The sequence below is a fragment of the Sander lucioperca genome, chromosome 20 (assembly GCF_008315115.2).
Source record: "Sander lucioperca isolate FBNREF2018 chromosome 20, SLUC_FBN_1.2, whole genome shotgun sequence".
Taxonomy (NCBI): domain Eukaryota; kingdom Metazoa; phylum Chordata; class Actinopteri; order Perciformes; family Percidae; genus Sander; species Sander lucioperca.
In genome coordinates, this window is record NC_050192.1 from 16,031,628 (window position 1) to 16,046,147 (window position 14,520).

The 14,520-nt window shown below is 41.8% G+C and overlaps 1 protein-coding gene across 4 annotated transcripts in view; it reads right to left on the minus strand.

Moving 5' to 3' along the window:
• Positions 1–177: 177 nt before the first annotated feature.
• celsr1a (cadherin EGF LAG seven-pass G-type receptor 1a) overlaps positions 178–14,520 on the minus strand; it is a 91,359-nt gene continuing 77,016 nt past the window's right edge. For 2 of the 4 annotated variants that reach the window (XM_031284898.2, XM_031284895.2), the window contains 15 exons: positions 14,256–14,439; positions 13,332–13,499; positions 13,002–13,128; positions 12,699–12,899; positions 8,429–8,603; positions 7,358–7,470; positions 7,036–7,115; positions 6,796–6,922; positions 6,543–6,668; positions 6,209–6,345; positions 3,715–3,815; positions 3,409–3,552; positions 2,582–2,845; positions 2,115–2,490; positions 178–795 (listed from right to left, as the gene is read on the minus strand). In XM_031284898.2, the coding sequence (XP_031140758.1) occupies positions 768–795; positions 2,115–2,490; positions 2,582–2,845; positions 3,409–3,552; positions 3,715–3,815; positions 6,209–6,345; positions 6,543–6,668; positions 6,796–6,922; positions 7,036–7,115; positions 7,358–7,470; positions 8,429–8,603; positions 12,699–12,899; positions 13,002–13,128; positions 13,332–13,499; positions 14,256–14,439 (2,351 nt within the window). In that variant the 3' untranslated portion in view covers positions 178–767. Of the gene's footprint in view, positions 829–2,114; positions 2,491–2,581; positions 2,846–3,408; positions 3,553–3,714; positions 3,816–6,208; positions 6,346–6,542; positions 6,669–6,795; positions 6,923–7,035; positions 7,116–7,357; positions 7,471–8,428; positions 8,604–12,698; positions 12,900–13,001; positions 13,129–13,331; positions 13,500–14,255; positions 14,440–14,520 lie in introns of all 4 variants that reach the window. The other 2 variants (XM_031284897.2, XM_031284896.2) reach the window with 2 other exon arrangements.

The window sequence follows — 14,520 nt, forward strand, 5'->3', positions numbered from 1 at the left end:
AACACAGGCAAATGATTTTTAGTTAACAAACTTGTCCTCGCTACAGCTGAAATACAAAATAGATAATTTCTTCTTTCACCTTTAACAATATCTACATGTTAATTACACTCTAAATGCACTGCATCGAGAGGCTGGGGAAGCCTTTCTTTAAGTAAAAAAAAAAAAAATGTTAAAAAAAAAAGAGCGCCGTCCGGTATGAGTCAGTGGTGTCTAATAGTCAGTGAGAACAGGTTGTGTCAGTTTTATGTCTGACATGTTTGTAGTCCTTGAAATCCTGTAGGACTACAAATGTACCAGCATGTATTTGAGTCTGAGTTCATGCACAGTGATTATTCATCTGCCTTTCCCAGCTTTCCTAACTTTACCCATTGCTAGGGCGACATACATGTAACCACCATGGAGGAACATCATTTTGGGGCTTGCAATGCATCCTGGGGGAGTTCTTCATCTTCTGACTCTCCGTCCCCCATTTCCTACAGTGGTTTTGGCACACGTGGCTCCATTTCATCCTCTCTTGACACGATACCAGCATTCCCTTTATTATTTCTCACATCTTTTCATTATCTCTGCTTATTTTCCTGTCTCGGGCAGTCTTAAAGTCTGCAATTAATACTGCTCTCCAGATAGAGGGAACATGAGAGGAGGGATGGACGGACAGTTCAGGCGTGGAGAACACTTGATCTCCCATTCACTCCGTCTTTAATTTTCTTTTCTTTTATTCCCATCCTCTTGGCTCTCCTCCCCCAGCAGGTTCTACACTCCTCTCCTCACAAGGGCAGGCTGGTCTGGGTTTTCCTAACAGGTCAGATCGAAGTCTCGTTACTGCCACTGTTAACGGAAAGAAAATGGGAGGGGGGGGGGGAGGGACGGGGGGGATGCAGGGAGGAAGGGTGCAAGGAGAAAGAAAGGAAGAACGTGCGAGGTAAAAATGAATGCAGGGATGCAGGAAGTCATCATGCAGCATTTAAGCAGGATGGTCATATTATTCATGCTATAGTTTAAGGTATAGTTTGACATTTTGGGAAATACGATTATTTGCTTTCTTGCTGAGAGTTAGATTAGAAGATCAATACCACTATCATGCCTATAAGCTACAGATGAAGCTATCGGCAGCAGCCTGTTAGCTTTGCTTAGCATAAAGACTGGAAAGAGGAGAAATAGGGTTGGGTATCGTTTGGATTTTTACGATTCCGATGCCCAACCGGTACTTTTAAAACGATTTCGATTCCTAACCGATTCCTAAACCGATTCTTGAAAAACTGAAAAATGACATCAAAGATGTAATATGTTTACTAGCGATCACATGCAGTGAATGGTTAATATGTTTTTACGTCCTTTTGGTGAGCCCAGAGGGAAAATATGGCATTTTAAAAGTAGCCTACATTTACGGTAGCTAGCTAACGGTAGACTACAGAGAAAGTGTGATATTTTTACGTCCGTTTCGGAGCGACAGAGGGAAAATATTTCAGTCGACACATTTAGTGGAACCAAAATTTGCGTTCTAATCCGGTCCGATTCCTACCGGTTGCGTAGGAACCGGTTCCATAGTGGAACCGGGTTTCGGTACCCAACCCTAAGGAGAAACATCTACCCCGCTTTTGCCCAAAGGTGACGAAATCTACCTACCAGCACCTCTAAAGCTCACTAATTAACATGTTATATCTCATTTGTTTAGTCCAATGTATTTGTTTGTTTAATCAGTGCAAAAACGGTTAAGTGTAAAAACAGCAGAGCCAGGCTAACTGTTTCCCTCTGATCCCAGTTTTTGAGCTAAGCTAAGCTAACAAGCTGTAGCTCAATATTTAGTGTGGTATCAATCGTCTCGTGTAACTCTCTGCAAAGAAGCGAATAAGCGTATCTTCCCAAAATGTCGACCTATTCCTTTAACTATGGATCCTATTATGATACATGCATTATTGCATCAGCTGACATCATGGTCAACCAATACATGTTGATTGCTATGACGTGATTAAATGACAAGGACTCACTTTTGAAGCAGCATTCCTTCATTCATTTGCTCTATCAATTTAACTTCATTATTGTGGATGTCTTTATTTTTACAAAATAAAAACTTGTCATTGTTACATGCCGACACTCTCTGGAGAACTACTTACTCTGAGTCAGACTCGTTGCCTCCGTTGACCGTCCCTGACTTCAAGTGCATTGCCACTCCCCCGTTGGTCTCCCGGTAGAGGCCCGCTGGCGGGGCCCCGGCGGGAACCTGCGGCCGCGGCGCGATTGGAGGCTTGATGAGGGAGCTGCTTTCGTGGTTGCCAGGGCGACCTCCGTCGTTAGAGGCCAGCGAGGGTGGCCGGGCCGAAGGGGCCATGATGTTGACGGAGGGGAGAGGCGGGGAGGAGGTGTTGTTGTTGTTGGGAGGAGGGGAGGTGATGGTGGGGGGGTTGTAGTCGCTCAGCTTCTCCCTCAGACGGTTCTTCATGTTCTTGTCGGCCAGCGGAGGGGGGTAGCTGATCTTGTTCTTTAAGATACCTGAGACGGACAAAGAGTTCAGTCCGAGGTAAAACATATCGATCAATTCATTCAATTACATTTAAAAAAAAAAAGAACTCTCTTCTCTTACCTTTTCTCTGCTCTGGCTGGTGGTTGCTGTTGCTTTGTGGTTGGCTCGCTGGCGCTGCATCACGAGCATGACAAGGCGTTTGTTTGTCTCTCTCCGGGGGAGTCTCCCTCTCTCTTTCGCCAGTGTGGTTGATCTTATTTTCTGGATGCAGTTCCACGTTCACCTTGGTCTCCACCCTCAGCCTCTCTGCCCCGCCGGGATACTCGCTGTCGCTGGAGGCCTCTGTTGGCCAGTAAGGCTTCACGTGATTGGATACCGAATCCACTAGTAGGGGAAAAGGAGACATATTGGAAGCAGCAATGTTAAAACTAAATTCTAGTCAGCCTCAACATTTTAGTTGCAGGTTTCCTCATATTTTTTTTTTGGGGCTTTTCCACCTTTTAATTTTTTGACAGGACAGCTAGGTGAGAAAGGGGAGAGAGAGGGAGAAGACACGCAGGAAATTGTCACAGGTCGGATTCGAACCCTGGACCTCTGCATCGAGGCATAAACCTCTCAGTATATGTGTAGTGCGCCTGCTCTACCCACTGAACCAACCCGGCCACAAACTTCTATGTTTTAAATGTATGTACAAGTTCTATTGGGGCCTTAACCTATTATAGCTTAATTTAATCTATTATAATACACCTTATATATACATCTTATTTTATAAATTCATCATATATTTTGTACATGTAATGTTAATCTGAAAAGTCAAATAAATGTAGTGGCATAACAAGTATATTTTCCCTCAAAGTGCCTCAAATGTGCTAATACAGTGCTTGAGTAAATTCTCATTCTACCACTGATTATACCTTGTGTTTAGGCTCAACGGGATACCCATATACCTTTAGGGGTGCTGTGAACGGGCTGCCTCTCGTTGTTCCACTTCGGCTTGACAGCGATGTCATCGTCTTCGCTGTCAGAGGAGTGGGAGGAGGCGTAGGAGGAGCTGTGTTCGTCGACTGACAGCTCGCTGTCTGAGTCAGAGTCTGGCGGGGGCAAGGAGGGAAGGAGACAGGTAGAAAGATGAACCTCCATTAATAAAATGCATAGTCATTTCATTCATAGGTATTCCTTTTTTCTATGCATGCAAATGATTGGGAGGTTTTGCTTCTTTCTGTAACTAAATAACAAGCTATGAAAAATCCCACCATCTCCTTTGGTGCCGTTCCTGTGGAACAGAGGTCCGTCCAGATCTGTGTGTCCTTTAGCTGTACCTGAAGAGACACTGGGCTTCTGACCAGACTCCTCCCTATAGGGAGATGAAGACAGATACAGGAAGGGAGAGAAGGACAAGGAAGTGAGAGAGAGAGAGAGAGAGAGAGAGAGAGAGAGAGAGAGAGAGAGAGAGAGAGAGAGAGAGAGAGAGAGAGAGAGAGGGGAGTGGAAAAGAAGAGGTGGAGAGGGGAAGTACAGCGTTGCTGGAAGTTAATTCAAGCCCAAACTCGCGGTTTGAGACAACTAATGTTCAACAGCTTAAACGCCAGACATCTCTCATTACAAAACGTTTGCCTCTGTTGATGGCTTTAACAAAGACTAAAACAAACATTCAATTGTGGTTTAGATGTGCTTGCATCAGGTTAAAGTCAATAAACAGGCTGCTTGGTCATCGACAGAAAAAACAAAAACATCTACCACATATGGAGGGGAATTCAAGACTTATTACTTATTGCTAAGCCTGCGATAACCTCCTCTCCCCTCCACCCGTAGCTGTTTATTCCAGGTTGGGTTGAGATGTTGGCTGGAGGGTAAAAATGCTACTGGAGACTCTGACCTGTCTGATGGCTGATCTGAGAGAAACTTCTAGAAGCAACTGAAGACATGCCAACCGCCGCAGGGAAGAAGTATGTGTGTCTGTATTGCATTCCCACTTAAACAGGTAGAGTCCCATCTCCCTTATTTCCCAAGTCTCCTGCCCGACTCTTTCCCTATCTTCTCTCTCTATCCTCCTCCCCTCTCTTTTTATTTCTCCCCCTTTTCCCTTTGCCTCTCGCACAGGCAGCACGCTTCCCCCTTCTGGCGTTTTTGCTCTCATTGACCCCAGTGTCAGCTCGCGTTACCCAGATGACAGCTTTACGAGCCAAGGCGTACAGTCACACCTAACCTCGATTCTGTATAACTCTTTTTAAAAACACCAGGTATATGTAACACCACTCCGCTGCGGTGAAAACATGTCTGTGATACACGCAAACACATAGCTTTACAAGACAGGCAGGTGATATTAGAGTGAGATGTTATATCCTTGAAGAGATATACCTCAAAATGTCAACTTTTTAGAGATTAATCAGGAATACACTTGTCCAGATGCTCAAGTGCTCCATGCTAATTCGACAACACGCACAATGTTGAAGTGAGACAGCAATAAATGCATGTAGGTTTACACAAATATCTACTCAACTCAATAGAGTCTAGGATTCTAAAAAACGTCATTATAATATATTTTTCTCTAAAAGCTGTTGCAAATAGTACAAAAACAAAAACATTCTGTACCATATTTCATAATATATTATAGCAATGTCCCATGTAGCACTGCCAGATTTGACTGCATAACATGCAATTTTACCGAGTTGTACAACTGCTACATGTTCACATTCATCTGAGATATTGCTTGTAGTCGACGATATTATTTCTAAGATATTGCTGTAGTATTGTATTGGTAGTGAGGAGCTAGCATGGAGCAGTGGACACAATGCTATATATACCAGGCATACATGAATGGTTATGGTGTCAGCAGTAAATCCATCTACCCTCTTGACCTGTAATAAGTTAAAAAAAAAATAAAAAAAAAATAAACAATTTCTTCGACTCTGCAAGACTTAATACACTTATAACATACAGTTTATATGGCACACCTAGCTTTTTTGGTTATTTTTGCTTTGAAGCTATATCATATTAACATTAAATTAATCAAATGTATTCACAATGTTTCTCTGTACTCTAAACGTTTGTTCGCATTTACACATTGTTCACATCATGAAACTTACAGTTCCACGGAACAATGTATCACGTCAAATAAAGTTAACAGTTTTATCTGCTAATACATACAACATAGAACAACATAACACTATGTATGGAGAGTGTGGATGGATTTACAGTAGGTGTTCTTTTACCTTTTACCTTGGTGCATATTAACATCAGTCTTTTTCTGTGTGTGTGTGTGTGTGTGTGTGTGTGTGTGTGTGTGTGTGTGTGTGTGTGTGTGTGTGTGTTGGGTTTTGCAACAAAGCCGTGCGCCATGCCCTGGCAAACCTAAGTATGGTCTTTCATGCAAGCTGAGTCACTGTACAATGCAGGTGCCATTCTGTGGCAGCATGCATGTGCAAAGAAAAAGAAAGAAATACCCTTAAAATGTAGAGAAACTCAGAAACTCAACTTATCCTTGCTTTGGATAAGGCAGAGAACAGGGTGACAGGGTGTGTGTGTGTGTGTGTGTGTGTGTGTGTGTGTGTGTGTCTATATATATATATGAAAAGTAAATTAGGGGCTTGGGGTGTTAGTATATGTGAGACCTTTGATGCATCAGGGAGGACAAAGACAACATAAAGAAAGTGAAGTCGATAAACAGACACGCATGCGTAGACATACACACACTCGTCATGCAGCAGTGTAGTAGAAGCAGCCATGCAGTCAGTGAGCGTGTTGTACCTGAGTGTGTAAGCCAGGTAGCTGCTGCGGCTCTTGGCTGACCTGAGTGTGCTGTCCAGGGAGACGGTGGACTCGCCGATGCCCGAGCGGTACAGAGCGCCGTCCTCTGTGTACGTGTTGTTGCAGTTGAGAGAGCGCTGAGGACGGAGGGATGAGAGGATGGAGGAAGGGGAGGACAAAAAACATTAAAAATATGACTTTGCTTTGTCTGATGATTCCAGGCTTTTTGAACAAACAGTGACAATAGAAATGCTATGACAATGAAAGATTACACTTAAATTGACATTTAAAAAGCTAAACAAATATAAGATAATATATTAGTCTGTCCACTCACTGTGAGCAAAGAGGCCCTTGTGGTGCTGGATTCATCTGGTACATTCTTCTTTCCTGTGAAGACGTTCTTGAGGTTCTTCCTCACCTCTTTGTTGAAGATCACATGGAAGAAGAAGATGAAGACTCCCTGTGAAGAAAGCCAAAAAGATATGTTATAAACAGGAGAGTACGAAAGTGTTGATGATGACTATCAAATAAAAAAAGGGGTCTGTGACCATCTAATCAGTGGCCATCGAGGTTAAACGTCTTGTTACCTGCAGACAGCTGAAGACAGCGAACAGGTAGTGGAAGATCATAACGTCGCTGTTAACCGCCATCAGACCGAGCATCCAGGTAGCACCGATGAGTAGCAGTAGGACGAAGGCCATTCGGAGTGCAGGACTGAGGAGGGAAAATGCTCACAGATCAGCTTCCAGTGCGAAAAAAAGCTATACTGTATACAGTATATACCTTTTGCATACTGTGCTATATATTGAATTATATGCGTGACTTACATAGCTCCTGATTTCTCCACAGCTTTCTGCCTGCGACCACATGAAGCCTTCGCAGCCAGAATAAAAATCACTATGTTCACCTTTAGAGGGAGGGAGGAAGAGGGTTTCTGATCAGAACACCTAATTCTCTCTTGTACGTTTGACATTTAACAGGAGTATTTTGGGGTATTTCATTTTGATATTCCACATCATTTAGATTATTTATAATGATGTAAAAGCACGTTCAACTTATGTGATTCAATCTACAACTCGATACATTCAAGGTCTAGATAGAAAACAAGAACCAGCTCTCCTGGGACTATTTTAATTCATATGCACATACCAGGACGACTACAAAGATGGGCCCTGCGAAGCTCCAGATGAGTGTGTCATGGACAGAAAGCCAGCAGAAATCTGGGTTCCCATAACCCTGGGGGTCAAGACCTACTGCCAAACCTGCACACACGCGCGCACACACACACACACACACACACACACACACACACACACACACACACAGAAGAAAAAATGAGTAAAGAATGTTACAACTGTTTCAATGCCTTTTTTCTTTCATTCCCTCCTCACTACTTCCCCCTCCTCTTTTTAAATCTTCTCTCATCTTCATCCCTTCTTCCCTTGCAGAAGTGCCACAGTGCAAGCAGATGCCCAAAATGTCCTTCCTTCTGTATTTCAGTTTTCCCACTATCATCTTATTCAATCATGACTGTAATTTTCTCCGTTTGTCTTTGTCTTTTGTCTTCTCTGTATTTCTTAATCTGTAACTGTATATGGCTCTCACGCTATGTCTCAATCCAAATTCCAATCAGGTAAGCTATTGGATGCCAGGTAAGCTGGCATCCAATAGTGCCAAAACATGTCAGGTCAATGCAAAGCATTTAATATATGACTGTAACTTTCTTTATATATAAAACGGTTATATGCAGTAAAATATGCAGTAAATTCCAGGCTTGAAAAGTGGTACTAATTGAAAAAGTGGTACTAATTGGAGATAGCAGACTATTGAAATTGTACAGTATTTTGCCGTTACATCAAGAGAGACAATAAAAAGGGTTCTAAAAAACAACTAGACAAATGTATGAGTTTTTTAGGCACGTCCAGATAAAATTCCCAGCAACACACATGCGCTTCTCCACTGCAATTGGATGTTATAAGTGAAATTTATGCTACTGTTTTTGTCTTTATTACTGTGGACATCCAATTAATGGCTGTCTCTTATTATGCATTTCTTCCCCTCTCTTTCCTCCTTGGTCTCTTGTTCAATCATTTTCCCACGGGGATCACAGCCTGTTCAGAAGATACGAGTCACAGCACGAAAGCATCCTGACAATCTGCCATCTTCTTTGTGTGTGTGTGTGTGTGTGTGTGTGTGTGTATGTTTGTGTGTGTCTCTCACCGGTGATAATAGCCGGTATGCCCCAGCCCATGGCATAGTAGAACCTCATGTGGCCGTGGTTGATGTTCCGCAGCTCTGTCAGCATGCGGTAGACATGCAGCCCCTCCACGAACATCCAGGCAAAGGTGCACATGTAGAAGTAGTGGAGGAGGATGGCTATCACCGTACACACAAACTGGAGGGAGATCAAAGAGAGAGCGAGAGAGGGAGGAGGAGGAAGAGATAAAAACTATGAGTATACATTTTAAGGGAATCCAGATAAGCAATCCACAAAAAGCAGCTTTGGTTTTTTCCCCACAACTTTTGTCAACGCTGCTGTGCTTGCATCAAATGAACATCCAGTTAATGCATCCAACCAGTGTCCATCATCCATCTGTTTTTAAAGACAAACTTTAGCAATTTATGCAAGACAGTAATGATTCAACCTCTCACACTCTTTTTTTCTCCTTCCCTCCCTATTTCCATGCCTGCTGCTGTATTGTAAAAATGCACTATGTCAGGGAATGTCCCAGCAGTTAAGATACTGTATTTTAGTAATGCTACGTATTGCTGTGGAGATCAGAGAGCGAGACAGAGAGAAACTACTTTGACAGGGTTATAAATCATGCTGCAGATGGCCCTGGGCACACACTGACAGCATTCCACAGTTGACACACACACACACACACACACACACACACACACACACACACACACAGAGTTATTTACTAAGAGGACATGCACACACACACACACACACACACACACACACACGTACTTGTGAATTTAGAAAGATGAAAAAAATACATTTTAAACTCCTCTTTTTTTTAAATCTCTGTGCAGATTTGGCTTCCTTGTTTTTAAAGTCATACAGTTGCAGATAACACAGCATGTTGTTAGTCAGTGCTCGAGTCCTCCTCATCCCAGTCAAAACACTGTGAGTCATGAACATTTTTTGTAGAGAAAAAAAAAAAACCTCAATATGGAACCTGTAAACATAGTCTGAGTTGGTTACAGGGCCCCTTTGCTTTCATATTTGAAAATGTTTTAGTTATAAGGACTTCTGGTTTATCCAAATGCAAAGGGGATGCGGAATTGTTGGTTGTTTTTGGGTGCATGAGTTGGTTTAAGTTCAAGTTCTCTCAATTCTATGGATTTCTTCCCATCAGAGCCAAAATGTACATGTGGTTGATGGCTGGTGGTTGGCAGTCACTACACATCACAGTGTTACGGGACTGACAGTCGGGCCTGATGATCTTGTGACATTGTGTGTAAGACTGTAGACATCTGGTTTAGCCAGACTAGTCAGAGCTGACACATTCATTTTGAAAACCTTTTATATGTCTTCTTGCAAATGAAAAGTTAAACTTTTTTAAGCTGCGGTGCAATGAAACGCACCGCTGCTCAATTTAATACACTCAGGGGTTTTGCTGCTACTTGGTCCTGGTAGTGGTTATGACCAGTACTGTACTGTAGCTGCTTTTGTTTGATAAATGTCAGCAAACGTTAGCTAGATATTGTTCTATATATATGGACATTTCTGAGCATGTCTCCACTTTTGCTACTGTTACATTATGTTTTAGCATAGTTACACAGTCCTGCATTAAACATGTTTTATTCTGAAGGCTTGAACCTGGACAGATAGCTAAGGAAGGCTAAGGATCACTATGCATCAGTATGCATCAAACAAAGTGCTTGCAAATAAGAAAATCTGATGAATTAGACAGACAATAATGAATGACAAAATAAATTATGTTCTTTGAATTAATATGGCATGTATGTCACCATCCCATTTACAAAGCTGCTTGTCACATGGTCAAAATTCTTAAATATAGAACTACATCACATTACATGAATTTAGCTGATGCTTTAATCCAAAGTGACTTACAATACCTGCTTTCAACTATGTGAACAACCCCAAAAAGTGCAACAATCAGGCAAGTACTTCATCAAATACGCTCAGCTTGTATTTTGTCCACTGTTTAAATCTGCCCTTGTATCTCCCCAAGGCCTACGAAGTATCCCAGCTTTCCAAACCTCACGTCTTCTAAATAAAAAAAGCAGGATTACCTGTCAATTAACAGATTAATGAGGTTTTCTGTACCACAGGCATACGAGACATTTATCAAGTGAAAACTAAGAAGTTGTTTTGGGAAACCTTTGCTAGTGCTTACTGCCCTGAGGCCTGCTTCTGGAGACAGGTACCAGTCACAGCATGTCTCCGCTACTGACACACAGAGGTAGGTAGGTGTGTGTGTGTGTGTGTGTGTGTGTGTGTGTGTGTGTGTGTGTGTGTGTGTGTGTGTGTACATGTGTGTGTGTCCGTATGTCTGTGTCAGCGGATTTCAGAGTTCCCACACCTTTTGATCCTTTACTGTACAGTATGTCTTTATGTGTGTGCACATGCATGGCCATAACTGTGACCTCTGTGAACTCCAAACAAGATTATGAACTTAACATAATTAGCTCATTAGATTTCTGACTACAGACACCATACTATCTCAGGCTATATATCACACCTTTTTAATTAGAGGGCTTTACAGTAACAAAATTGCATCAAGCCGGGGATGTCATTTCACTAACATAAACTTAAAGGAGGTTATATTTGAAGAGGGCTTTGGTAACCAGTACATTCCTTACTATTACAGTCAATAGCAGAGCATTAAAACATAATCTGTCAAATAAAGACAGTGTCAGGCAAGCCTTGGCCCATTAAGCCTGGTAAAGTCCCTGTCAACGCCACTTTAGATGGCTGCCCGCAGGCCAAACAAATATCGTTGGATGCCTGGCAGTTTTTAATACAGTAAACACCAGAGAGAGATCTTTATCCCGCCTCAAGTTCCACCATGCTACAAGCATAGATAAACTACTAAGTAGAGCCCGACCGATATATCGGCGGGCCAATATTAGGCATTTTCCAAACTATCGGTATCAGCATTTATAATGGCCGATAAATGAATATTTAAAAAATAAAAACGGACGAAACACCCTTCAACCATGTTATGAGTGTTGGCGTTGCATAGTTTGTCCACCAGAGGGCACTCTACAACATCCCTGTTGGCAACACTTTTGTTTAATCCTTTAAGTTTCATATCTTAAGTTTGTATTTTTATACATTTTATTTATCAGAACTTTAATATATTTTGATATTCCTCTGTTCTGTTGTGACAATAAAACACACATGTTTATTTTTAAACTGCATTATGATATTATTTTAGTGAGGACTCATAAATAACTACAAATAACTAATGTTAGGGACATCTGTTTATGTTTCGTTAGGCGTTTCTGGATTTTTTTTTAAATATATATCGGCCGATATATCGGAATATCGGATTTTTAAATCACCAAATATTTGTATCAATATATCGGCCTTAAAAATCCTTATCGGTTGGGCTCTAGTACTAACTGGTGTGTCCCTGTATCATATGCATCTGTTTTCCATTTAAATGCCAAGGATATCAGTCAGTCACACCCTGACCCTCTTCTCCTGATTTATGTAAAATGCAGCACAGGCCCACTTGAAAAGAGACTGAAAAAAAATTCTGTAATGTAAAGAACTACTTGGCAAGGGTGACCTGTCCAAATCTCACAAGCAGAGCAAGCTAGCAAAGGCTGTTTAACATCAACAAACTGCACTTTTTCACCACTGTAAAATTAAGTTAACTCAAAGCTTGAACACGCTCATGAAAACTAGTTAGCAAGCGAGCAGAGTGGTCAAACAGTTAATTAAATGTAAACTGTTAGCTAAAAGTAATGGATAAACAGTTGAAATAGCTAAAATCAACTGTTTAAATAGTTAGCTAAAAGTAACAGATAAACAGTTAAAAAAGTTAGCTAAAATTAAACAGTTTGTTTAGTTAGCTGAAAGCAGTAAACATTGTTAGCTAAAAGTAATGGGTGAATGATAAAATAGCTAAACGTAATGTTAAAAAAAAATTAAATAGTGATGAATAAATGGTTGAAATGTCCAGCTTCTGCATCTCCAAATGGTAGTAGTACAAATATAAACTTGCCAAAACCACCTAAGCAGACAGTTCACTTATTTAAAAACATTATTGTAACAATATCCACTTTGATATAGTTAACAGCATTGAATATTATCCAGTTTAAAATCAAATCAAATTAACACATTTTTAACATTACTAGTGGTGTCATTGAAGGGGTACTTGGGTTCATGTGACAGGGCTGGGGGGCTACATTAGGAACCACTAACCAACACAAAGAATGAGAATACGTTGCTGATATACAGCAAAGTGTCTCCATTCTCTGTGGGATAAAAAAATACACTCACCGGGTTGTCAGTCTGATTGATGCCGAGCAGGAAGACGAGCTCAGAGAAGAAGAGCGCTGCTACCAGGTTCCTGTGGATGGCGTGGAGGTTGGAGCGGATCCGGCGCAAGAGGCACAACAAGATGAAGGTGATGAGGAGGAGGAACATGGAGACAGAGACCGTGGTGTAGGTGACAATCTTCAGTGGGAGAACATCACCATGCTATGGAGAACAGTTCCAAGACAGCATGTCAAGAGTCAATAACAAGGCAAAAGGTAAAATATTGCAGGCTTAATTGGATGTTTGATATCTATTCGGCAATACCTCTCTCTTGGAAATGTCCATGAGCACGGCGAAGCTGGTCATGTGGTTACACTGACAGCTAATGTGGCTGTTGTTCCTGTTGAGCACCTCACAGCCTTTAGCAGACCAGCCGCCTGTACCTCCGATCCTAAACACACCAGCAGTCACAACACATGAAAGAAATTTACAGCAGAATGCAAAGGAAAATAAAACATATTATTATTAATGCTGTTTTATCTGCTAAATTGATTCTTTGAGGTCTTGAATTCCCTTGGACATGTATGCCTGTGTGTGTGTGTGTGTGTGTGTGTGTGTGTGTGTGTGTGTGTAGTTGTGTGAAGTCCAACTCACGCGATGGAGTGGTTCCAGAAGACACACACGGGTTTGGTTCTCTCCTCCGTCTCAAGCATGGTGTACTCCAAGGTGATGGGGGGTTCCAGGATGGGCGGAAGAGGCGGACCCTCAGTGTGCACCGTGGCGCTCACTATGGCTGTGTTGATTACTGGACGGTTGGGGAGCCTGGCCAAGACAAAACACAATTAAGTATGACCTGAAATTATTAATTTAAAGTTTTTAATCACCTACAGCAAGTTTTTCCATTTGTTTTTATGGCTTTATCGCTCTCACACACACACACACACACACACACACACACACACACACACACACACACACACACACACACACACACACACACATCAAATCATAACAGACTGAAATCTTGTTTACATTTGCTCATGTTCTCCGTTATCCTTTTGTCAACTTCTTATTCTTATCTTGGTGACATATTCTTAGCAACTTTTTCTCTTTCCACACACAACAATAACACATACTGTGACCCTCGCTCACTTTGTGTTCGGTTTAACACTGAATAACTACACTGAATTTTATAGGCAGGCACTGGTAAAGTGGTTCCTTCGAACACACTTACAGTAAATATTATGACATGTATTAACATTAAAGACTTTCATGGTTTCTTCAAACGTTTACAGACTGTGATTCTTTATATATACACTGGTAAGTTCAGTAGAGAGTTTTTAGAGTTCAGATTGCGTGGGCTCTCTTTTTTCCATTCTTTTAGGCCTTGTTTGAAACAATTTGACTGGATTACACTTAATAATTTAATCCCAGCAACGTGCATGAGAAAGTTGGTCTGTACTCCCTCGTGTTCAGTGTACACATGTCAACAAATAATGCTGTGTCATGTATCGCAGTGTGAAGGTATTTGACGGTGAAGTCGTCAGAAGGCCTAAACTTTAACTGCCAGTAGTCTACCTCAGACTCCTGCGGTCAGGGTCGTATCTTTCTGGGAGGAGCTTCCCTAGTGATTTGTACACTATCACCACGGCAACCGGCAGAGGGGCAGCTGGCTCAAGATGGCGCCGTCTCCTATCAGACACTGTGTGCTCCTCCTCCTGTGGGGGGTCGGTCTGAGTTGGAGGGGCCGGGGTGGGCTCAGCTGGGAAGCAAGAGATAGATTGACAGACTGAGACAGAAGTTGTGTATTATTTTTACACATTTTAAAGCATAAAAGGAACAA